At 38.6% G+C, this 27,733-nt stretch overlaps 1 protein-coding gene across 1 annotated transcript in view; it reads left to right on the top strand.

Annotated features, from left to right (window-relative positions):
- Positions 1-27,733, top strand: part of hdac4 (histone deacetylase 4) — a 293,108-nt gene that overhangs the window by 154,707 nt on the left and 110,668 nt on the right. The window contains exons 4-7 of the mRNA XM_079822512.1: positions 7,326-7,570; positions 14,461-14,611; positions 17,505-17,625; positions 25,129-25,247. Coding sequence (XP_079678638.1) covers positions 7,326-7,570; positions 14,461-14,611; positions 17,505-17,625; positions 25,129-25,247 — 636 coding nt within the window. The remainder of the gene's footprint in view (positions 1-7,325; positions 7,571-14,460; positions 14,612-17,504; positions 17,626-25,128; positions 25,248-27,733) is intronic.

Raw genomic sequence — 27,733 nt, 5'->3', positions numbered from 1 at the left:
AGAAGAAAGTCATGTACACCTAGGATGGCTTGAGGGTGAGTAAATCATGGGGTAATTTTCGTCTTAAAGTGAACTAATCCTTTAAACGTTTAGTCACACAATTAAGCTTAAGCAGTAGTGCATAGATGAGTTTACCTGTTCAGCATGATGACGTTTAATGTCCCTGACAGCGTCTTTAGTCCCATTTAGGAACCCATTTTTCCTTTTGTAACCGCTTTAAAAAAAATCATGAGTAGGGAATTACTGGTGTGTTTAATGTCGTAGAACAAAACGTGAAAATGTCTTGAGCTTGTGTTCACCACAGACCTTATTTCAGGCTTTTAACCAAAATCCCATTCAAGAAACCCATTGACTTTTGGGCGATGGAACCGGAAGTGCTAAGATGCAAGCTCGTTTTCCAGGTTTTGGCCTATAAGCATACATCATCCCTGCAGCATGCTGGAGTCAGGTTAACAGCTCAAAGCATGTGAAATTGGCATTACATTTTGTCATTCACCCTATGAATGGGCATTCACTCACATGATTTCATTGATCAGCTTTGGTGCGACAGTAACCTGCCAACACACGGACGTATTGATGAGCACTCCTGTGCAGTTCCTGTGAAAGCCCAGGGGAAACTGAAAAACAAGTGACTCATGCCATTTGTAGTCAATGTTTATGGACATTACCCTGGGCTATTTATAGTGGCTTCTGTTTGGAATGAGTAGATTCGTTATCATAATTCTCCCTCTCTTTATATCTCCTTCATTTTTCCTCTTTTCTCTCAATGACTGTGACATTCTGATTTCATATCGAAAGGTGTTAACCAGTTTGCCGCAATGCAATTAAGATATTTTGGCTTCTAGAATATAATTGGAATTCTGCCACATAAGCAACTTATTTGGCATTTTTTTCTGTTCATTCGTATCTGTGCATTTTCAACAAAGAAATATATATACAGTATATATTATTAGTATTAGCCAGCTCTTTTTCTGTCCTCATTCTGAAGTTAGTCACTCCAGATTTTACATCTTGCTCTGGACACTGGTCAGTGATCGTTAGTGTGGCCTGTCTCTCCATGGTACAGAACAAACCCTCCTCTATTCGCCCGAGCGTGGCCTGCGGTAACCGGGGCTCCTCTGACGCAATCAGCACGCAGTTCTGATGTTTCCTCAACACCTCATTATCCACGGCATCCCAGCTGAGGGTCAGAGGTTCAGTCAGGGACACTGTTCTGTAGGAGGAGGCATTGGGCCAAGGGCCGGAGCCGTACTGGGCTTCTCAGGAAAGGCCTGTGTGCGCTGTTTGAAAATTGTGAGATTTGAGTTACTAAAACGTTGATATTTAAAGTTTTGGTTTAGTGTTGGAGTTGGATGAGTTAGTCAAACTGAATTGAATATAATGTAGGGGTCTTTAATTTGAAGTAGTTTTATACTTTTAAATACTATTATATAAGTAAATGCAAGTGTACCGTTATCAGTATATTAGATAAGTGTCAGCAGCCTAATATTCCTGCTGCTGTCTGTTTTTAATGTTAATCAAACAACAAAGAACAAATCACTCACTGCTCTTGACTGAGTAACTTTAATAAGGATTAATACTGCCTGTTTTTGCAAAAACTGTTTCATGGCTGGTAAAAAATATTTATGGCCGGTACATACACTCTTAAAAATAAAGTTTTTTAAATGGTTCTTCTATGACATCACTGTGAAAACCCCTTTTTGGTTCTTCCTGGCACCTTTATTTTTAAGAGTGTATTCTTAAGTCACCGGCCATTGGCAGGTGTGGCAACAAGTTTTAGCCCTGTGTATACTGTGCATGTAAAATAAATAAAAAAAATGTAAAGAACATACAAAATATTTGCTCTTATATGTTTTATATTTTAATTTTTAAGTGAATTTCCGGTGGCATTGCTGAGTATCCATTTTTTTTAGAAGCTGCCAAGCTTAAAAACAAGTTCAAGACCCCTGCATTCTGCTCTGTATGGCTGTTTTTGAGTCTTTTTATTTTTATTTTGGCTGCTTTTTACCCGTGCGTATGTTTATGAGAGCCTTCCCATAAGTTCTGTATTGTTTTAGTTAGCATAATAGATGCGGATGCTATTATTTTAGGCTAGACCGTTGGTGTAGAAGAGATGCCCTGACTTGCTCTCAGTAGAGTTGCACCTGCACCCACTTCCTGACTTAAATGTGATGCATTGCTGATGGATAGCAGTGCAGAGTGCTCCCTGTCCCAGGGTGCATCACTCCTCACAAGGTACATGGTGTAATGGTTGACCGCCGCATTCATGGCCTTGGTGAATCAATCTCCATCAGTTCATGCTGTGGAGCGGCGAGAGAGCGTGTGGGTGTGTATCCGTGTGCGTGTCAGCAAATCCCCTTTTTCAGAACTACTACCGCTGCAGTGGTGATTATTTCTCTTTACACTTATATTGCATCATTCTAATTGGGTAGAATTGCATATCCCCTCCGTCCCCAGCGTTCCTCCTAACTGCAACATGCAGTGTCCTAGCTGTAATTAATGTCCGTACGGTCTCCCAAAGTGTGTGCCAAGTGTCTATCCTCAGAGAGCACAGCAAAGACTGGGATTACCTTGGCAAACTCATAATGCAAATGTTACCTAATCCTCCCTGTTAGAAATAATTACACTTGTAAACAAACTGTAGTGCTGCATCTGGGGTTTACTCACAGGGAAGGCTCATCCAACCTCAGCACACTCTCAGGATTCAGGTATGATGGAGTGCGTTTTACTGTTACCAGTTCAGTTGTGCGCCATTCAGAATTGAATTGAATTGAGAAAATTCCTGGATTGTACTGAATTTGAATGCAAGAAAGTGATATAAAAAACTGAAACTGTAATTCACAACTTAAGACAACTTCAATGTACAATGTTGGCTTGAAAAAGTTTAAAAATGTTTAAAAAGTTTCAAAGATTGGATGCCTGATGGATGGATTGGATGGATTTTATGGATGTATGGATGGAAAGATGGACAGATAGACAGACCGATGGATGGATGGACAGATGGATAGATGGACGGATAGATAGAATGATTGATGGATTGACGGACGGATAGACAGACCGATGGATGGATGGATGGATGGATGGATGGATGGATGGATGGATGGACAGACAGATAGACAGACCGATGGATGGATGGACAGATAGACAGACCGATGGATAGAGAGATGGATGGGTTGATTGATGGATGGATGGATGGATGGATGGATGGACAGATAGACAGACCGATGGATAGATCGATGGATGGGTTGGTTGATTGATTGATTGATGGATTGATGGATGGAGGGTTGGGATAGGATGGAGGTATGGGATAGGATGGGAAGGATGGACGGACAGACAGACAGACCGATGGATGGATGGACGGATAGACAGACAGACCGATGGATAGATGGACAGATAGATGGGTGGATGGATGGACAGACGGATGGACGGATAGACAGACCGATGGATGGATGGACGGATAGACAGATGGATGGGTGGATAGATGGATGGATGGACAGACAGACCGATGGGTGGATAGATTGATGGGTGGATAGACAGACAGACCGATGGATGGATAGATGGATGGGTGGATAGACAGACAGACCGATGGGTGGATGGGTGGATGGACAGATAGACAGACAGACCGATGGGTGGATAGATTGATGGGTGGATAGACAGACAGACAGACCGATGGGTGGATAGATTGATGGGTGGATAGACAGACAGACAGACCGATGGGTGGATAGATGGATGGGTGGATGGACAGACAGACCGATGGATGGGTGGATGGACAGATAGACAGACAGACCGATGGATGGACAGGTGGATGGATGGGTGGATGGATGGATGGACAGACGGATGGGTGGATGGATAGATGGACGGATGGATGGACAGACGGATGGATGGATAGATGGACATATGGATGGATGGATGAATAGATACTGTAGAATAGATAGATTCAGTAAATTCCTCTTCCTGACATTCCAATTCAACTTCTTGTGAGTTGTGGCCAATGCAATTCAAATTGATTCTTATGAATTGAAAGGGAGCCACATAATGTGGGTTATGGCCAATGTTTTCCCCTTCTGCTCTCTTCCAAACTCTCTTCTATTTTCAGCTGACCAAAATGAGTCTATTTTGAGTAAGACATTAAAACAGTGTTTATTAATCAAAATAGAGTTTCTGTGTGCTAGTGCTCTTTGGTTTTATTTGGCATGTTAATTACTGCTAATAGTCGTTTGTGTTTGTGTGGCCACTGGGCTTTGTTTGGACTGGGCGGCGAATGCAAATATGTCTCCTGACGGCAAAGGCACGGATAAACAACGCTCTTATCGCCATTTATTTATGCAAAGTGAACGTGGAGGAAGTAGTTCATAGTTGCCGGCTTCCTGTCCAGCTGAGCGTGGGCTGCCAAAGAGCGCAGTGTCAATTCCAGGGGGTTGGCCATCAACGGCCCCTTTGTGACCAAGGATTTGCGTCATAAATATGATTTTATGAAATGATTTAGTCAGGGCAGTTTTTATTCCATGACATCAAATAGCCTTTGACGCTGGCCTTTGTGTGGCCTCAGGGCTTCCGCTGAGGGCTTTTGTTTCGCCTGCTAAGGGGTCAGAGGAGCATCCTTGAACTTGTGGCGTTCGGGGCATCGTGACGTCCCATAAGTGGAGCTGACACCTCAAGCATGAATGTGGTCAGTGTTCCCCCTAAAACCTCCCCTATTCAGTAATGCACAAATGAAGAGCTCCCATGCCAGCAGTATGGACGTAATATGCTGTCAGAGACTATTTATTGCAGACCACTTGTCTGCTTTGTTCACCTTGGCATAGTTGTAGCCTGGCAAAAGAGACGGTGTTATATAATATAAATAATGTAAAGCAGTCCTAATAATGGTAAAAGTCCTGGTTTATGGTGATGATATTCAGCGGTTCCCAGAATTGCAGGAATGCTTGAATAAGCAAAATGTGCCTCCTTTCTGTGTTTATTCTAATTACATAGTGTTAAAAAGTAAGGAACATAGCATGTCTTTTAATGATGTCCTACTTACTCTTGTGTTGAATTTCATTGCTCATTTAACCCACAAACCTTTTGGGCCCCGCATACACTCGAGGTCGTAAAGCCACTTATCAACACAAGCATCCTCACTGCGAAATGTAATTGCTCAGTTCCTTAGTTTTCTTCAGATTTATCTGTTATGAGAGAGAGGGAAGATTGAAGAAGATGCCGCAAGCCAGGGCGCTTCCGGATTCCAGTGACGCTGTTCATGTTCGCTAGTAGTGAATCTGGCCAAGATCTGTCGTAGGAACATGAGGTTTCTTTCCTCTGTTTATTGGGATGTCTGGTACAATGCTGATGCAGTACTTTACACTGTTTGCACATTTTTAGGGATATTTTAAGATGATTTTTGATTGGACAATCGCATCATACTATAATTGTTTTCTGGTACTGGCAGGATTTGATATGGCTCATGTGAACTCAGTGATCACCTGATTTGGCATTTACACTACCGGTCAAAAGTTTGAGAACCGTTAGACTTTTAAAATGTTTTTAAAGAAGTCTTTTCTGCTCAGCAAGGCTGCATTTATTTGATCCAAAATACAACAAAAACAGTATTATTGTGAAATATTTTTACAATTAAAAAAAAAAAAACTTTTTTCTATTTGAATATATTTTAAAATTCAATTTATTTCTGTGATTCAAAGCTGAATTTTCAGCATCATTACTCCAGTCTTCAGTGGCACATTATCCTTCAGAAATAAATAATTTTTTCAGAAACATTTATGATTATTATCAATTATTTTTCAGGATTATTTAATGAATAGAAAGTTCAAAAGAACAGCATTTATCGGAAATATAAAGTTTAATGATGAATGTATCATAAATGTTTTTGAGCATATTAGAATGATTTCTGAAGGATCATGTGACACTGAAGACTGGAGTTATGATGCTGAAAATTCAGCTTTGCATCACAGCAATAAATTACATTTTAAAATGTATTCAAATAGAAAACAGTTATTTTACATTTTAATAATATTTCACAATCTTACATCTTTTTTGTATTTTTAATAACATAAATGCAGCCTTGGTGAGCAGAAGAGAATTCTTTAAAAACATTTTAACATTTTTATATATATATTAATATATATATATAACGAATGTTAACTAATGAAACCTTTTTGTGAAGTGTTACCTTTTTTTATTAATGCCACATTTATTTATATAATCATAATAAGTTGTATTTTACTTATTGTTTTAACAAATAAATTATTTAAAGGTCCTGTTCTTCGTGATCCCATTTTTCAAACTTTAGTTAGTGTGTAATGTTGCTGTTAGAGCATATGTAATACCTGTAAAATTATAAAGCTCAAAGTTCAATGCCAAGCGAGATATTTTATTTAACAGAAGTTCCCTTTCAAAGCCTACAGCGAACGGCCGGTTTGGACTACATCCCTGTACATCCTGCTTTAATGACGTCAGTAGAACAGTTTGTTGACTAACCTCCGCCCACAAGAATACGCGAAAAAGGGGGCGTGGTCTTGTTGCTCTCCCTCGTGGAAAAGAGGAAGTGTTGCGTTCGGTTGCGTTTGTCGCCATGTCGTTCAGACGCTGTTATTTTCATCCCGGAGTCAAATCACCTTTGTTTGGCCTTCAGGGGCTGTAGTTTGAGCGCGTTCATCTCCCTGTTATGGTAAGAGGCGTGACCTTTCCAGGCAACGTGCGCTAAGCTGCTGTCGAATCACAACACGGGAACTGCTGGCACAATCAGAACTCGTTACGTATTTCTGAAGGAGGGACTTTATAGAACAGGGAAATCTTTCAAGCCGTTTTGAGGACAGTGAAAACAGCGGTATACAGATAAGTAAATTGTGTGAAAAATACTGTGTTTTTTTTACACGCGAAACATGAACACATGTTATATTTCACACTGTAAACACAATCAAAGCTTCAAAAAAACAGGAAAAACGGGACCTTTAAATATTTTGTTTGTTTAGGGAATGTTGGCAATTTCAGGAATGTTGGGAATGCGTATGGTGGTAAAATATGTAATCTTTCTACATCTCAGTGTTTTCTGCAGGACAATATGTAATTGACCTCTGTTGTGATTGGCTAACCTTTGCGTACTCACGTAATTCTCACTGTTGTTTTGTGCCTAACTGATGAACACTAAATGGACAATATAAATATTGTATATTCATTTGCGACATCAATAAGATGATTTCTAATTAAAGACTGTTTTTTGCAGCATAAAAGGTACTTTGAACCAACAAACTTGACTTGCCTGATGTACTCCAAGTACAGTTCAGTTTGTTGCGCATCTCATTTATTGTCTCTTTTCTCACTTTCCGCAGTTGATGTGAGTGCGGCGCTGCCACTGCAAGTGCCGCCTTCTGCCATCCCCATGGATCTGCGTGTGGATCACCAGTTCGCCCTGGCGCCGACGGACCCGGCCCAGCGTGAGCAGCAGCTGCAGCAGGAGCTCCTGGCCCTCAAGCAGAAACAGCAGATACAGAGGCAGCTCCTGATCGCAGAGTTTCAGCGGCAGCACGAGCAGCTCTCGCGCCAACATGAAGCGCAGCTGCAGGAGCATGTCAAGGTGAGGCGAGCGCCGCTGACTCGGGGTGGGCGGTATAGTGTGCTGCAGGGCTGATGTATTTTTTGTAGGCCACCCTGGAAGTTTGCATCAACTGGATCCATCCGCAAAAGCCAATCGAATTTTTCCATTGACTTTTGGATTAGTGCGGAAAATAATCTCTGCAAGTTTATGATTCTTACATATTTTAGTCATCAATATAATCTTCTCAAATTAACACAACTTGTAAAGAAGTAAAAAGCTAAATAAAGGCTATAAATGAACTACACCACGATCGCATGACTTTAGCCTGATGGACCGTCGGATGAACGTCTGAAGCATTAGGCATACAAAATGGGAAACGTGTTTCAATGTTGTCATCTGATTGGTTGAATTCTTCAGGATTTCCTGGAGACATGCGTGTCGTGTGCTTTAATGGTACACCTAGAGACAAAGCCGCTGTGACGCCAAACCTCCTTATGGAAGACTGTTGTGTTTACAACTGTGACAATGAGCGCTTGTCAGGGTCACCTGACTGCTGGATTTTCAAAAGCGTGTGAAGTTCACAGTGCCATTGTTGCAGTAAATTTGCACAATGTTCTTGAATGATTTGCACGCTGGTCTGTTATTGTAGGGACATCGAATTTACATACATTTTCTAAACATAATGCTGAACAAAATGAGCTGTGATTGGTTGCCTTTCCTGTTGGGTGGTCTTTGGCCAATGACAGCGGTTATGGAGTCCAGACCAAGGTTATTATAGTTTTGCATTTTTAAATTAGTTTTTATTTTATTATCGTTTTCAATTTTGCGACAAATTTCAGTTTAGTTTTAGTTAGTTTTATAAATTGTTTTTGCTAGTTTTAGTTTAGTTTTTATTTTGTAAACACATTTCTATTTAGTTTTTATTATATTTCGTTTTAGTTTTAGTAATTATAGTTTAGCAGAGTTTTCCAGAAGTGTAAAGACCAGAGTTTTTTAGAGTTTACTCTTATGCAGACATCTTGACAAAATAATGGAATACAGATTGTTTTATTTAATGCCATGTCAGCATCTAAGGCTATATTTATGGCAAAATGCAATTACAAAATTGCAAATATCACATAATTACAATAAAACAAAGCAAACAAACACAACAAGTCATATTATACAAGATTTTTGAAATCAACTTCCAAAAATCCAAAACCTTTTCATGCATAATCTTACTAAATAAGTCCTTTAGGGAAATAACTTGATACAAGAGCATTCTTGTTTTAACCCAGGACAGTCCAACAAAATACGTTTAACGGAGAGGGAAATCTTACAAAACATGCACAAAGTTGGGTCTTCAGCTTTAAGAGTCAAACTATGACCTATACGACAAACAATGGTCTGAGATTGAACAAAGAACCAAATAAATGCAATGTAAAAATATAAAAGTAAAAATTATAAATTCCAGACGAATAAATGAAATATTGTTGATCAATTATAAGCTTATTTTAATTTCTTCAGTAGGACAATAAAGTCATCTGACTACAGCCAACACAAACTGTTGTTTAGAAAGTGTGATTAAATAATGAAGTGTATATTCTCTCTCTCTCTCTCTCTCTCTCTCTCTCTCTCTCTCTCTCTCTCTCTCTCTCTCTCTCTCTCTCTCTCTCTCTCTCTCTCTCTCTCTCTCTCTCTCTACACTCTCTCTACTTTGTGGGGAAATGTCTCCACAAGGATAATAATATTATTAGTAGTAAATGATTTGTAAAAACAATGATTACACCTTTGAGCCTGTCAATATTATGCAAACATGAGATCTCAAACACACAGTAGTAACATTTCTAGTAGTTGCTGTTGCACCTGCGTCTCTCGTCGCGTATGAAACGGCATTCTAAACGCAGTGAGCTTAAAGGGTTAGTTCACCCAAAAATGAAAATTCTGTCATTAATTACTTACCCTCATGTCGTTTGTTACACTCTCAAGACCCATAAAAGGTACTAAAGACATTGTTACAAAGTCCATCTCACTACAGTGGTTCTACAATAACTTTATGAAGCGACGAGAATAGTTTTTGTGCGCAAAAAAAAACCTAAATAATGACTTATATAGTGATGGCGATCCAAACCGCTGAATCGACTCACTGATAACTCTTTGAAGCTTCATGATGCCGTGTTTGAAATTTCGACAACTCTGTCGGTTTTTACATATTCCCTGAAATTTTTTCTCCTGAAATTCTGAGTTAGAATAACTTGCAGGAGCGCGATTATTAACAGAACGTGATAGGGTGTAGATGAGTTTACCTGTTCAGAATGATGTTTAATGTTAATTTGTTAGCAAATGCAAAAAAAATTAATAAATATTTAGGGCTTGGGATTTCTACGAATATCACAATTTTTTCTATATATTCAAATGATTTTGTTAAGTTGTTTCATGATTTCAGTGAACTCTTGCCCAGAAGGTGTTTTTATTTTTATTTAAAATTTTTAGGTGTCAGCCACCTCCAGCATCTTTGATATTTTTTAAAACAAAAATGTCACCGCCCCCCAGAATATTTTGTTATATGAATTTCTGAACATGCAACATATCAAACAAAAGAACAGAGCCTCTGCTTTTAAACACACAAAAAACGTTTTATTCTTGCTTCATGCATTGTTTTGTTTTTTTATTAACACTTGAATGTGGGGAAAGTTTCATAAAAAAGCAACATTTTGAACAAAAAGCTGAGAAAAGAATACAACGTGCATAATCAATGCGTTTATCACTTGTTTCTGCTACTTTCGCCTGTGCTTTGATCAGGAGATTCTGTACTCTTTCAGAAGATGCCGTGTAGCGCCCCCTACCGTATAACAGTGAAAACACGTTATAAGAGTTACAAAAGCTATTATATGGATTGAGAAGACTTGAAATAAAGCTCACATGCATTTTTTCATGATACTTTTATAGTGCTTTTTTGAGCTTTACAGTCATGGTCACTGTGAGTTGTATGAATGGACCAGTGGTGCTTAAAACGACTCATTTTGTGTATGGATAAAATAACAGCACCGGGGGTTTGGAAAGACATGACGGGCAGTAAATAATGACAACATTTTCATTCTATTCCTTTATGAAGCCCACGATGCTGTGGTTCTCGTCTCCGTTCCTCCCTTCCTTTAGGGCTTCCCACTCTTCTATTTTCCATTTCTTTCTGCGGAATAAAGTTTGTTTGGATATTGAATATTTGTCGGGGAGTGAGATGCAGAGCACTAACTGTCTGCATCATACGGGTCTGTCGTGTCTGTGGTTTCCCGAGGCAGCGCTGCTGTCATTGGCCTCCAGACTGAGCTTTCATTGTGAGGCCGGCGACTGCAGCGGGGAATGAGGACGGCCGATGGGTGACTGCAATCGCTATGGGAACTCTGTCCTTGGGAAACACCGGGAGCCTGTGAGCTCAGCAGACCTCCGGCTTTGCTGTGTTGCCACAGTGAGGTTTCTGGCCAATGGGAGCGAGGCAGCCCTGAGCGTGCTATAAATAGCCTCACAGGCTGCAGGGAGTGTCAGAGCTAATCTCACTGCTAAATGGACAAAATGTAACGTAGGGGTTTGATGGATGCCGTGCTTTTGCTGTGACACCTTGCTGATGATAGGGAGAAGAGAAGCGATTGGATTTTTCGGCAGTTTCTCACGTAGCTGCAAACTGCAGAAATGCTGAAAGAGATGTTTCCTGTGCAGTCAAAGATTTAATTATGAAACACATTCTCATTATTTAGTCATTATTGTAGGATGGTCTAGTCCTGCTTAAGGGTGTTAGCTGATTGTCTTCTAGAAAAGCATCAAGACACATGTACATTTTTCTGATACATTTATACATTCAATAGCTTCTATCTAGGGCTGGAACTAACGGCTCTGATAATCAAGCAATCTGTCAATTAGATTTTTTTATTAATTCATAAATTTTTCTGCAGATTATTTATTTCAATTAAGTAAATTATATATATATATATATATATATATATATATATATATATATATATATATATATATATATATATATATATTTATATATATTTATATACAGCTTAATTAAGAGACCACTTAAAGTTCAGAAATCAATGCTAAGTGGTTAAGTGTTTTTTCCAGAGCTTTATATTATATTAAGCATTTTATTATATTTGTAATATTTATCTGTTTAATTGTTTTGAATTAAATCAATTTATATAGGCCTATATAGATTTTTGAATATACATCAAATGAAAAAGTATATAATATATGTGTATATAATATATCTAATAACACACAAACACACACATATATTATATAAACAAACTTTTTAGATGCGATTATTCATGATTTAATCATTTTGACATCAATAATATATATATATATACACACACACACACACACACACACACACACACACTAAGACATACATACATGATTATCCTCAATTTTACTGGGAAAAAACTCTTCATCTTGCCCAGTGTTATACATAAAACAGTGTGTAGAATAAATGTTATGAAACCAAATGTAGACGTTTGAATATATATCACATGCGTAGTGCATCACGTTATTAGTGGTACCTTGAGTCTGTGTGAAATACTGATTGCATCTCATTTTACCTCCGCAATCCGATTTGTTTCCATGTGAAACATGTTAGTAAAGAAAAAATAAGAAATATAGAAAAAATATGTTAAGACAAAAATACACATACACCACTGTTCAAAACTTTGGGTCGGTACGATTGTTAAATTTTTTTTTTTAAAGAAGTCGCTCACCAAGTGTGCACTTATTTGATCAAAAATACAGTAAAAATAAATATTTTTAAATATTACGATTTAACATAGATGCTTTGTATTTTAATTATGGCTGTCAAAAATAATGTGTTAATTTCTGGGAAAATAAGTGTAAATACTTGCCTTGTATCTTTTATAAAAAAAATATTGAAACCAAAAGCTTTATTTGTTTTGTTTTTTTATTAATTGCGAAAATGAAAAGTACATTGCATTGACCAAGCAATCGCGTATATTTCTCGTACAAAGTATATTTCTGGCCTTAAACAGCCCAGGTGTGATGTGAAGTGTTGATTAGACCTGTGCATGTTGATGGAGTGAGGTAGATGTCATGGGTTGAAAAGCTCCAGTTGGAAATGCCAAAGCTTTGCCTGATGAGGAAGAGTCTTTGCGGTTCGGGCAATGTGCTCTCCGCTCTACATGTCATCACAGTCTCTACCCTCGTTCTGCCAAGTGACAGACGCCCATGACTCATCGCTGGTGGTGCTATCCAGGATCTGCTGAAAAAGATGTGGAAAGTGAGAGGAAGGCATTATATAACCAAAAGTGGACTTTAGTCTCTTTGGATAAAAGCATCTACTTAAGTAACTGCTTACTTACAGACTAGCCATGTGCTTTATTACACCCTGTGCTAGTGTTAATGTGATTTAACTGACCAGAATCACCAGTATCCTCTCAACATCCAAGCATCAGAGACGGCTGCCTGTATACAGCTCTGATAATACCCATCACAAGCCAGTAATGGATGTGACTGCTGCTGAGCTGAATAACTGTCGAAGTGGAAATGCAGTTAAAGGGAAATGTTAGACGAAATGGCTGCATTTACAGCGCACAGTGTGAGAGAGATTACCACCGTCTTTAAACTGTCTTTTTAGTCGAGGAGCTGTTGAGGTAATTGCATACGTTAGTTTCATCTGAAAAAAAAGGAATGTTGCTTTCATGCTTCACAACAAGACATCGATAAACACATTCGGGAACTTTGTTCTTGTTGGATGTCATATTTTCAGCAATTGCATCCCGTTATTAGTGGTACAGCTTTGGTACAGTTTGAGTCAATGTGAATTACTGATTGCATCTCCACCACAATCTGATTTGTTTCCATGTGAAACATGTTAGTTAAGAAAAAATTAAAAATATAGAAAAAAAATGTGTTAAGAAAAAAATACACATACACTCTTCAAAAGTTTGTGGTCGGTAAGATTTTTTAAAATGTTTTTTAAATAAGTTTCATGCTCACCAAGTCTGTGTGAAATAATACTGATTGCATCTCATTTTACTACCACAATCTGATTTGTTTCCATGTGAAACATGTTAGTTAAGAAAAAAAAAAAGAAATATAGAAAAAATGTGTTAAGAAAAAAATACGCATACACCACTGTTCAAAAGTTTGTGGTCGGTAAGATAAAAAGAAAAAAAAAAGTCTCATGCTCACCAAGTCTGCATTTATTTGATCAAAAATATTTTTAAATATTACGATTTAACGTAACCACTTTGTATTTTAATAATGGCTGTCAAAAATAATGTGTTAATTTCTGGAAAAATAAGTGTAAATAATTGCAATATTGACGTTGTATAGAGAGGCTCAAACCCATATCAAAAATATTGATACCAAAAGTTTTAATTGTTAATTTCTTTTTTTATTAATTGTGAAAATAAATGTGCAAATTGCAAAATAAACTGAGTGGGGTAAAAATGAACTGATAGCTCTCATTCGTGTATATACAGTAAATCTCATTCGCATACCATCGTTGTGTTTCCAGATTAATTTAAAGACACAATGTAGAAATGATGTATTACAACATAAAAATATAATGTAATAAAACACATTTTAATGGTTGGTTTGATTAATCATTCTTAACATCTTTACTTTCACTTTTGATTATTTTAATACATCCCTGCTGAATAATATTTATCTTAGTATTAGTTATTACTAAAAGTATTACTGGCCCCAAACTTTTGGATGAATTTTGTATTTCATTTATTTTAATGTATTATAAAGACAAAACATACATATTTGAACATATGCCACAATAAGAACAGGATCATGTTGTACGAAACCAAATAGGGTCAATTTAGATTTTTTTCTGTTAACTTTGAGACAATTGAAATGAAGGTCCAGTAAATTTGCTTGAATAATATGTTCTGTGTTTTTGTTTTTGTTTTTTGTCTTCCCTTCAGCATCAGCAAGACCTCCTGGCCCTGAAACATCAGCAGGAGCTCCTGGAACACCAGCGAAAGTTGGAGCGGCACCGTCAGGAACAAGAGCTGGAGAAACAGCAGCGGGAACAGAAGCTCCAGTTACTCAAAAACAAAGAACGCGGCCAAGAGAGTGAGTGTCCTCGAACATCTCATTACCTGACAGAAACGCATAAAGATCTTCCATTTATTAGGCTAATTAGCACTGCAGCGTGGATGTTTGTCTCAGCGTTATACTCGATTGAAAAAGTTTCAGACTGAAGTAGTCAAAAAGCCTGTAATGTTGTCAAAGTCATGGATCCAGGTGTCGTATCACTCATGCAGAGTCTAGCTCAGATCCTTTCCTTCTGACCATACCATAATTTCCTGTTTTCTTTCTAAAATAATGTTCAATAAAGTAGCAAGATAGCAAAGATAAGTGAGATTTTGAAGGGTGTCTGTATATAATTTATTCCCAGTTTGAATAAAGGTTTTGTTCTCCTGCAGAGCAAGTATGCTACTGCTAATAGATACATGATAAGTGAGCATGTAAGATATGATGCTGCATGATGTCAAATAAATCCTGTAGCAGATCTAGGCAGGTGGAGCTGGGGGAGGTGGAGGGGTTCAGATAAACTCTGCAGGACTAGCTTACAGCAAACAATGAACCAGACTATTCAAATGATGAGCAAGCAATCTCATCATGAGGCTCCAGGACCAGCAGAGGCCAATCAGCTTGTGCCATGCGGTAATAATGTGAGAGCTTGCAGATTGCTCGGAAAGGACCTATCAGTCTGCGCCCTCTAGAGTTTCATGACTGAACTACACTCACCTAAAGGATTATTAGGAACACCTGTTCAATTTCTCATTAATGCAATTATCTAATCAACCAATCACATGGCAGTTGCTTCAATGCATTTAGGGGTGTGGTCCTGGTCAAGACAATCTCCTGAACTCCAAACTGAATGTCTGAATGGGAAAAAAAGGTGATTTAAGAAATTTTGAGCGTGGCATGGTTGTTGGTGCCAGACGGGCCGGTCTGAGTATTTCACAATCTGCTCAGTTACTGGGATTTTCACGCACAACCATTTCTAGGGTTTACAAAGAATGGTGTGAAAAGGGAAAAACATCCAGTATGCGGCAGTCCTGTGGGCGACAATGCCTTGTTGATGCTAGAGGTCAGAGGATAATGGGCCGACTGATTCAAGCTGATAGAAGAGCAACTTTGACTGAAATTACCAATCGTTACAACTGAGGTATGCAGCAAAGCATTTGTGAAGCCACAACACGCACAACCTTGAGGCGGATGGGCTACAACAGCAGAAGACCCCACCGCGTACCACTCATCTCCACTACAAATAGGAAAAAGAGGCTACAATTTGTACGAGCTCACCAAAATTGGACAGTTGAAGACTAGAAAAATGTTGCCTGGTCTGATGAGTCTTGATTTCTCTTGAGACATTTAGATGATAGAGTCAGAATTTGGCGTAAACAGAATGAGAACATGGATCCATCATGCCTTGTTACCACTGTGCAGGCTGGTGGTGGTGGTGTAATGGTGTGGGGGATGTTTTCTTGGCACACTTTAGGCCCCTTAGTGCCAATTGGGCATCGTTTAAATGCCACGGCCTACCTGAGCATTGTTTCTGACCATGTCCATCCTTTATGACCACCATGTACCCATTCTCTGATGGCTACTTCCAGCAGGATAATGCACCATGTCACAAAGCTCGAATCATTTCAAATTGGTTTCTTGAACATGAGTTCACTGTACTAAAATGGCCCCCACAGTCACCAGATCTGAACCCAATAGAGCATCTTTGGGATGTGGTGGAACGGGAGCTTCGTGCCCTGGATGTGCATCCCACAAATCTCCATCAACTGCAAGATGCTATCCTATCAATATGGGCCAACTTTTCTTAAGAATGCTTTCAGCACCTTGTTGAATCAATGCCACGTAGAATTAAGGCAGTTCTGAAGGCGAAAGGGGGTCAAACACAGTATTAGTATGGTGTTCCTAATAATCCTTTAGGTGAGTGTAGATGTTTAATAATGTAATGTCCCTTACAAAGTAAAAAAATGTCAATGGATATCAATTCCAGGCGGTAAATATCATCTCTCCTTAATTGAAAGGTGAATTTCTGACCCTACTTAGGGTACTACTTATGTGCCTCCCCCTCCTTCACTGTGAATCTGTGGGATTTTTTTCCCCACTTTTATTGTCCGTCAGGCCAAAATCATTGCTCTGAACGCTTAGAAAAGTAATAGCACACCTCTCATGCACATTAAGTTTAGTTACAGGTATGAGAAATAGTAACAGCTTGCACTAGTTCTGTATATTTTCTAGTATATTCTTATCTAGAATGTTCCTGGCTGTACAACCAGTCTATTTTTATCCACCTCTGTTGTTGTTGTTGACACGGCGGTCACCTGTTGCCTGCGAGGAGCGCGTGTTGTCTGGCGGCGCAGATGTGTACGTACACCAGCGACGGCCTCTGGGGACATGTTTACAGACGATGGGAAAGGTGGTAATTGAAGGAAAAGCTGTGAGAATTCATCCATCTGATGTGTTTCTTTCAGAGCGAGAACAATAGTGAGAAAAAAAGACATCTTTGTTTAACCGTTGCTGTCTCAGTGGAATTGGAATAGAGAGTCTGCTTTCTATTTAAGACGGGATAAAGGGGTCGTTTCTCTCAGATGTAAAGAGATATCTGAACCGAGTCGGGCTGCAGTGGAATAGCTGTTTATCGACACCAGAAAACAAGTGTCAGCCTTTGTAGTTGTGATCAATTGGGCACTGTTCGATCGTCTCGGTCTCATGCCGAAGAGACTATTAAGAGTTTTTTAAGACCATTTAGAAGACGAAATTACAGCACTGCAAATTACAGGGTTTAGAAAGGGCGAAGAAATTGACAGTCACAAATGCATAAAACCCCTTCCCGAGGCTTTTAGAGAAATCAAGCTGTATAACCCAGCTAGAGGCTTTGAGAATGCCATTTATATCCCGCTGCTTGGGATCTTCCTGAACTGTGTGCTCTGATCGACAGGCGCTGTGGCGAGCACTGAGGTGAAGATGAGGTTGCAGGAGTTTGTCCTCAACAAGAAGAAAGCACTGGCCCAGAGGAGCCTCAACCACTGCCTGCCCAGTGACCCGCGCTACTGGTACGGGTGAGTGTCGCAACCTTCTCGGGGCTGATGTTTCAAAAAGGACATTTTACAGGTCCCGTTTACATTACTTTAACAAAGTGGTCAACCGAGACCGATTTACATGCAGTTTACACTTTGGGTTAATGTGCAACTCAAATCAGGGAGAGTGTCTTTTCTGCTTTTGTGACCACATACATCACATACTACATCAGTATGAGGGAAGTGCAAGAAAGTAAAATAATATTACCAAAAATAACCAGGTTTACACAAGTGCTTCAAAAATGTATTAAACATTAATAAAAAAGAAGTCAAGTGAAAATTTGGGAAATAATAGTCGTAGCATACAATAAAAGGTATATCCAGTGATCAAAAAACAAATGTTTTGTATGCTTTTTAAAAGTATATACAGTATGTTGAATTATTAGAAAAATAATGCACAACCGCATTATTTTTCTAATAATTCAACGGCCCATTATCGATTATTTCTTACTTGAATCAAGCTCCAATGTGTTGTGTTTTGGTTTTGTTTAGTTTAGTTTAGTTTCTCCAAATGATGAGCACAGTAGGTGGTTTCACTGTTGTCTGAGATGCATCAGGACAGATTGGGTTTACACTGTGAATACGATGTGATCACAAGTGTTTTTAATTCTGAATATGGTTTGAGTGATTGAATACTAAAGTGGTTTGGCTGTGTTTACACTTGTATTTAGCTTTGACCACTTCTGATCAGATCATCTGCAACAGATCTTAATGGCAGATCAAAACTGAACCAAATATTATACACATTATACACTAAATTGATGACTTAATATTTCACAATATTATTGATCTGACTGCACTGTCGCTGTTGAATGAGAACTAAACTGAGCTAGACCATGAGCATTTTTTTCATAAATGCTTTATATATTAAATTAATCATTTTAATGCCCTGTTACACTAGTGCGTTTTCGTTTAAAAACGCATAACTTTTGCTACGTTTACACCTGTTGTCTACACTACGCCAGCGTTTTCGAACCTTGAAAACAGAGACTTTTGAAAATGCTGCAGACCCTGTTTTAGTTTGAAAACCCCGGGGTTGTTTCAGTGTAAACAGACCAAAACGAAGACTTTTGAAAACGATAGCATGGCTATCGCATGGCTGCCCACATTATTACGCTACTGGAACACAACAATAACAGACCAGAGCTGTGCCTAAGTTGATCGTAGAGACCGTTGGTGGCTGTTGTATTGCAATGCTTTTGGGAAACGCAGACCAGAGCCGTCTCTCTCAACGGCTCTGTAACATACCAGCCTCAACGACGGTGTAATCAATTACACTGAGGCTTTGCCGACTTTGTGGTCGTGCAGTGTAGAAACACAATGGAAATGCCAGGGTAGAAAATATACAGTATACGGTATTATCACTATATTGAAATTCGTTGCAAAAAAAACGTTTAAAGCTACACTATGTAACTTTTCCGTCCACTAGAGGTCGCCTGTTCAAAACAAAGGTGTAGTTTGATGACACCACGTTTGAGCGCAGAATCTCGGGACATGTGGTCTGGAAACAGTCAGGATAGGACTCGGGCAGAAATCATGTTCATGGATGCGATTATTAACATTACTGTAGTCTGAAGCAGAGCAGGAGCGAGTGTTGTGGAGCTGAGCAAGGCCGCAGGAGCGATTGAAGAGCGGGACTGTTATTATGGCATAGTCGCTGGCGGGACTTTTATTATGACACGGTTGCCGGCGCCACTTCCTCTTTTCCAGTCATGAGTTTGAGGTAACGCAACTCTGTTTATCGTATTAGATATATCTGAGTGTGTAGAAAAGGAAGTTATGACGTTCGCTCGGCGGCTGCTATGACACTTGTTCACAATGCAGTGAGAGTAAAGTGTTTCACCGAATAAAACCGGAGACCGAGGGTGACGCAGATGACGCAATCGACAGGCGAATCCCTCACACGCATAGCTCACACGTCCCGGTTCCTTGGTTAAAATAGCAATTTTCTCACGATTTACAAATAGTTTAAAACATTTGGGATATTCTAAGTACTCAACTGAACAAAATATATAACACTGGCCTAGTGGTTTCTGGATATTTTACTGCAAAAATCCTACATAGTTCACCTTTAATAACTTTCTTATAACAAAAATAACCAAACATTTAAATACAATAAAGCAATACACAAAAATGTCAAAGTAAACAAATATTTAAAACTAAAAGAATTATAAAGAACAATAGGTAACACTTTACAATAAGGTCTCACTAGTTAATGCATTAACATCAACAAAGAGGGAATAGCTACATTTTTACAGTTATTATTCTTTGATGATGTTAGTTTAAAAAGCAGCTGTTAGTTAGTGTTAGCTCAAGTCCAATACTTTCAACTTTTGATTTAAGTTATGTGTTATTAAATGCTGAAATTCACATTTAACTAAGATTAATAAATGCTTTAGAAGTATTTTTCACTGTCAGTTTGTTAATGAATGAACTAATGTTAAATAATGGAGACTTATTGTAAAGTGTGTGACTGAACAACAAAGAATCAGAACATATTCAAACAATATCTAGGGCACGTAATTTAGTCCAGATTAAAATATAAAATGTTTAAGTTTGGAAATGAATAGCCTTAAGTCTTTAAGTATGAAGTATTTGGTTATGTGATAAGCACCATATCGTTTTGTTTATGAGGGTTACCGGGGAAACGGCTGCATTTCTGCTGTTCCGTCAGTGCCCTCTGCTGTCAGAGAGTGAATGTGTGTCTACTTTACTCGTTCCGCCATGTGCTCGGCTAATGCTCGTTGGGTTTGTTTACATCAATGCACTTTGACGTATTGTTCATTTTAAACGGTTGATGGGTAAAGTATTCTTAAAATGCATTCTAAAAATCAGAATAATTCGTAAGAAATAATTATTCACAGTATTTTGAAGTGCCCACGATAACAATATTGTGCATGTTCATTATTGTGGTATATCGTATTACCGTATACCGGCACATGTCTACGCACTAGTCTACTAGTGTAGTGTAAATAGAGGTGTGATTTGTCACTGGTCTCACGATTCAATTCGATTACGATTATCATGTCAACGATTCGATTCGATACACTTCCTGAACGTAGCAAACATCAAACACAACTTAAGTATAAACACAGCAGACGACAGGACCATTTAGAACTAACAAACACTAGTAAATGCTAAAAGCGCATGAAACTGTCAAGTAGTGTACATTAGTGTAGTGTAGTTACAATAATGCTCACATACTCGCACGCATGCAGCCTCACACACACGTATGCAAACAAATGCTCACACACACACTCTCACTCATTTTTTATTACTCGACTTCGTGTTTCGCGTCCCTCCGCTAGCGCGAGAAGCGCATATGTGACAATTCGAAATATGTCAGAGAAACTTCAGTAGGCTATAATCGATTATGGTCTATTACCGCACCGATGCAGAATTGTCCACATCTGCATTGCGATGCAAAGATTAATTTCAACACACCTGCCTCTGAATATGGTTTGAGTGATTAAATACTAAAGTGGTTTGGCTGTGTTTACACCTGTATTTAGCGTTGACCACTTGTGATCAGATCATCTGCAACGGATCTTAATGGCAGATCAAAACAGAAACAAAGACTGGCATTCTACACAAAGTTGATGACTTAACATTCAACAATATTATTGCACTGCCGTTGAATGAGAACTGAACTGAGCTGGACGATGACATCATTTTTTGCAAAACTGCTTTATAGATTAAATTAACTAATTTAACAATTGATGATCTTTACAACGGAACTAAATCAACACTGAAATGACTTCCCCTGAAATGCATCATTTTCCTGTAATTACTGTTAAGCTGCTTTGAAACGATCTGTATTGTATAAAGCGCTATATAAATAAAGGTGACTTGACTTGAGGCCAATCTTCAGAGTGAATATACCTGTAGTTTAGTTTTTTGCTTGCAGCAGTATTCCAAAGTAAAGCGTGTTATATAAGTTTCTGTTTTGATTGATTGACAGTTTCGTTTTCCCTCTTCAACACACAAAAGATGTAGTAGCTGTCATCTCTGCATTCATGAGAAATTTGAACAAGTTTTGACTGGGCAACTTCTCATGTGTGTAAGATGACAATGAAGAGGCGGCCGTGTGAGTGTGTGTATGTGAATGTGAGAGTGTTTGTGTGAAAAGCTCACACTCCATCAAGCCTACCTTTCACACTCCTCATCTGTGAGGCTAGGAAAATGGGAAGAGAACGTTCCTTTTGAATGAAATGTTTCAGGATTTTGCATTCACTTACTTGTGTTCAAAAGTTTGGAGCCTGTGAATTTTTTTTTTTTAAATTTTTTTTATTTAAATTAACAATTTTGAAAGAAGTCTCTCATACTCACCAAGGCTGTTTATTTGTTATTTGTTACTATTTGAATATATTTTAAAATGTAATTTATTCCTGTGATGGCAAAGCATCATTACTCCAGTTTTCAGTGTCACATGTGACATGATCCTTCAGAAATCATTCTGATTTGCTGCTCAAGAAATATTTCTGATTATTATCAATGTTAAAAACTTTATAAATACAGTATAATCAGGGCTTGACATTAACACCCGCCATTTGTGTGTGGATTTCAGCTGTGGCGTGTAACACAGTCACTCCCACTAGCCACTTTGGCGGGTCTTCTCAAAAGGCATGTTATAATCGCGATGCCCATTATAATCAATCACACGCAAGTCTGTTGACCTTATAAATGCAATGTCACAATCAGAGACGATCAGATTAGTCATCGCTGAAACGCCGGAGTTTTGTTCAGAGCACGCTCTCACTCACCATACGTCCAGATTTTGGCGCAGCCTCAAGCCGGACACTCATTTGTCCTCCTTTTTGGAGTTGCGCTGAATCTGCCTAAAAAAAACCCGCTCTAGAAACTTTATTGGGACGCAGCAGCATAGCATCTAATGCTGTAAGATCTCTGGTCAAACAAATGATTGGCTGAAAGTGGTGTCAAATAAATATCTGATATATCATTGGTTAAAAATGTAAACAAGCCTCCACAAAGTGCTGGCTACGTCATATCATAACGTTAAGATGCCGAAATGTCAGACTTCATTTAATCCGGAATGGACAAAAGAGCACAAATTTATATCAAAAAGCAGTAGAGACGCTTTTCATGGATTTTGCACGCTGTGAAGTGGACGTTAGTAGTCAAGGGAAAGCCGCCATTGACCGTCATGCCAGCACAGAAAAAACATAAAAGTAACCGAACGAGCCGCGGGAACATCTTTTTTTTCCGAGAAGCAACCTCACAATGACAATCTCCGCTGCAGAGCTTTGTAAAGTCTATCATGCAGTCAAGCATCGCCAGTCATACTGTATAAAAGAAATGTATAAATAAACAAATAATGAATGCGAAAAATAAATAAATACACATTTCAGTTCTTAACAAAGAGCTGCCTGAGCTGCTGCAGAGGGTGAACTGAAATTTATTTATTTATATATTTATTTTTCGCATTCATTATTTGTTTATTTATGTATTTCCAGAAGTCCAGAAATGTTATGTTTTCAGGCACTGTGCAAGACAGGTTCATCTCAGTGGTCAGTTTTTGAAACAGACATCATGTCTTGAATAAATACAAATACTGTAAACAAACACTTTTTTGCCTCTTCTGTTACACATACGTCTACTTCGAGATCTATATCGTAGATCAAATGGTCTGGCAATGAATAGAGTAGGCTATTTGAGAATCACTGTATCATGATACCATCGATATGATGGACAAAATTGTATTGTAGTACACCAGAGTCCTATGCAATTATTCTTGCCTCACTAAATGCCTTGTTGGTGTTATGAAAATGGCCACCCTAGCACTCTCATCAAAGCAGAGATGTGCGTGCGATGTACGCAGGAGATTCATTCATCATACTGTGATATGACTGGTTTTGTTCCATTTCAGCAGCGAAAATAGTTTCAAACAATTATCACAACAGAACTATAGCACACCTGATGTGACTGGCATAAAGCTGGCTTGACGTTGGACGTTTGATATTTAGGGACAAATTTAGAGACCATCTCTAAAGTTACATACGACATTGGTTCTTCAATAGCATTTGAAGAGAATGACTTAGTCATAAAACCAACTGTAAAGTGTTCGTCTAGGTATCAGGTATGATGCACACCTTTTAGATTTTTTAGATTTAATAAAATAAACGGTCAAATCACATGAAAATATGGATCTTTATTTCTCTAGGATCCTGTATGGGCTCATACTCAAAATATGCTAGATTTAAATATATCATAGCTGATAAAAATAAAAATAAATATTTTTTTCATACAAACAGCTGTTGATGTCATGTTATACATTTCATGTAGACTTGATTTGGATGTCTACAGTGGTAATTTACATATAGCCGACAACAAATTTCCTAAAAACAAAAACAATCCAACGCCCTCCATTGACTTTGTATTGCGTGAGGCCTCCTAGTCATTTCGGACTTATAACAAAAAACAGAACAATGTCTAAAAGATGATATGTGACAAAGTGTACAGCAAACAAGAAATACGTTTTTATAAGCTGTCAACCCCAAAAAACGAGCGTTTAAGGAGACCAAAGTGGATAAAGGCAATAAAACGTGAAGCTTCAGCAGGAAGAATGGGTACATTTTGGGATCCTGACACTCAGTATGCCTCAGTATGCCTATGTGTGCAGTAAACATTTAGTCACTGTCAAATATCAAAATGTCAGTTTTATATACATTATATTTCCTGTCGCTGATTACGTTGCCCTCCAGTGGGTGTAGTTCTCAGTGTAATATAACGTGTCGCGCTCTATCTCAATGGTTGTATCCACTTTTATGTCCTTATAAGCTCGTTTTTTGGGTCAACAGCTTATAAAAAACGTCTGGGTTTTTTAGCTTGTTTGCTGTACACTTTGTCACACATCCGCTTTTAGACATTGATCTGTTTTTTGTTACAAGTCCGAAATGACAAGGAGGCAGCCTCACGCAATGCAAAGTCAATGGAGAGCGTTTGATTGTTTTCCCCCCCGGTGGGCGTGGTCTTCAGATTATGTCTCTATTGCTTCCTCACTTCAGACATCCACCATGCTGATTACAACATTTGCGCTAGGATTGATAAAAAGTGAGTTATTTCTGTAGCTTCTGTACACCAGATCGCTGGAGCTCCTGGTCTGTTTGAGATGAGCTGACGATAGGCAGATTCAATTCTTGAGTCTACGGTGCCAGCTGACCTTAGATGCCCCAGTGCAGTTGTCTTTCCTGTTAAGGAGAAGCTAATCTTTCTATTTTTCGCAGAGCTTTGATCGGCTGCCACTGAAGTTTTGGAGTCTGAATGCGTGTCATACTCGAGCGTGTTTATTTGTAAACAGAACGATGCCCCGCCCCCCCACCCTTGAGGCATTATGGGTGATCTGAGTTTGGCAGACACCGTTCCTAGTGCTGGGAATGGAGAGCAGCTGTGTGTGGAAATGTCTTGAAGTGCACATATTTGAGTACCTATGCTTGCTCTCATGTGTGTTTGTGATTTGTTCCACAGGAAAACCCAGCACAGCTCCCTGGACCAGAGCTCACCACCTCAGACAGGGATTTCCACTTACAACCACCCGGTGCTGGGAATGTACGACCCCAAAGATGACTTCCCGCTCCGCAAGACGGGTACTGTAAAACTAGCCCCCTTCTTCCCAATGTGTCCTGCCCCGTCAGACTTTCACTAGGGTTGCTTAGACCAGTTCAGGTTTACTTACTCAGTAGTGGTTCCAAAAAACATGGAACAAACTCTGTGACCTTTGCTTCCATTGACGCTCGTGGAAACCCTTTTTTTTTCCTCCTGCAGATGCTGAAGCCTTTTTCTCACACTCACACACAACTGTGTAAGATTGTGAAGTTCAGCTTCGTTGGCTGCAAAACTTGAAATTAATTTTCAAAGTAATATAGTAGAACCCTTCTGAACTGTGTTATTTTAGTATTATTTATATACTATTATCGTTTTATTATTATTTTGAATTAGCTTTTTATAATGTGCCTTTTTAACTTTTATTAGTTTTTGCTCTTGAAATATTACTTAGATTTAATTAGTTTTTAGAGTTAATCATTTTAGTGTTTCAACTACTGATCTATATAAATGACTGGATTGCTCATGATGTCATAAAAAGTGAAGCCGTCGCGCCGCCATGTTGGTATTCCCTAGTCAGCTCACGCATTCTATTGAATCAATAGGAAATTATATGATTTTACTGAGAAAACATTGCCTAACGAGTCAGCGTTTTTATATTAGAAGTCTCCCTGTACACAACACAAACGTCCTAAGCATGTAAATAGTTATTCGTTTAAAGTCAGGAATTTCCCCTGCTTATTAAAAAGTTACGTTCATATTCATTATAGTAGAGAACATCAGCTCGGTGGGCGGACGAGACACTTCAGCGTATCACAAATGTCAAAGTGCGAACTTTTATGACTTGAAAACGTAACCTGAAATCGCATTGAACTGTTGTGTTGTGCTGTAGTATTGTTTTTATTCATACAGTAGCCTAGGCTAACTGCAAATGTTTCAACAATGATTTCGTTAACAGCATGCATTTTGAAGCAGTTAATGATTTAAACGATGATTAAATAAATAACACGGCATAACACTTATACTCATATGGAAACTAGGGTTAGTTAGTTACTAACCCTAACCCTCCATTACATACATACATAAAGAAATATATTTTTGTGTTAGTTCAGCTACGTTATCTGTATCGGCAGTGTGCAGTAGTCACACTCACATTAACCATTTCAATATATGACTCATCCTCTCCGAAAAGACCCTAAACATTACAGATAACATCTGAAGTAACTATTAATTTACATGCATATATCATAAAACTAATCCTGTGAGACTGAGACGCTGCAAATCGTGTGATTTTTAGATCAATGTTTTGGCTGTACGTCAATGATGCCCTCTGTCGGAAGGGAATAGTAAGATGGCCGCTCGAACACTTCCGGTGGCTTCACTGCCTGATGGCAGTTTAGAACGCGATGAGCTATCCAGTCATTTATATAGATCAGTGGTTTCAACTTAAAATTAGAAAATGAGAAATGTTACCTTGGCAACTAACTGAAATAAGGGTTTTTCATCTAATATTTATTTTATTTTATTTTATTTCAGCTTTATTTCAATTAAAGGTTCCCTGCCACACGTATTTCATTACCTTTGTGGTAATGTCTGAAGTTCTACCATGGAAAAAATGCCTTGGTTACCTTGTTTCAAACCATTCCAGCGTGGTATAGAAAGCCTGCAGGAAGACTCGATCCGCACCAGTTCTCTTTAATATTCAATGAGCTAAGCTACTTGACTCTGATTGGCTAATAGCTAGCCAGTGAGAGCCTGGCTATCAGCATCCTTTACCCAGCGCAACAAGTAGAGGAACTTTGTTAGACATTACACCTGTATAGCATAACACTTCCTTGAGTTGACAATAGCGTTTTACTTGCGGGCCGGGCACTGGTCGTAGACTGCCGCAATGGTACTGCTCCAGGCTTCAACAGCAACGTTTTTGCGAAGCCTCTGCTGAACTCGCCAAAGTTGATGAAGTCATGTGATGAACAGAGAACTAATTTCGAATTATAATGTTGTGGCATTGTTCCAAAAATAAACTGAAGCCATTTAATCCTCAACCCTGGGTTCTTCGGAAAACATGTGCATTGTTGAAGTTCTATTCGTGCATAGCGCACAATCCCGTTGACGTTCAGCCATCCTTGCTGTATATGAAAACTGTCACTGGGCTAGACGAATTCTGTGGGCGCGGTCTCAACTGGGAGACCTCATGAATAGTAATGAGCTCAGGCAACACCACGTCAGACTGACCAGCTTTTGTAATTGGCCTGATTTTTCCGCTTATTGCTTTTCAGTGGCTAGAGCTGACAGAGGATGTAGCAGTTCATTTTCACATTCACGACATAACACAAACATGTATGGACATATTTAAAAAAATACAGGTGAAACGGTTTTGTGTAGCAGGGCACCTTTTAAGAAAATGTTTTTAAAAGTTGTAGTTAAAAATGAAAAAAGAGTAAAAAAATCAGTGTTTTGATCCCAAATTCAAAGCAATGAAATAAGTCAAATATGTTTTGCATAAAATATACCTATTTTTAAGACCATT

The sequence above is a fragment of the Gobio gobio genome (genome assembly GCF_949357685.1).
Source record: "Gobio gobio genome assembly, chromosome: 7".
Classification (NCBI taxonomy): domain Eukaryota; kingdom Metazoa; phylum Chordata; class Actinopteri; order Cypriniformes; family Gobionidae; genus Gobio; species Gobio gobio.
The sequence above is the reverse complement of the archived record's forward strand: the minus strand, read 5'-3'. Positions and strand labels throughout refer to the sequence as shown.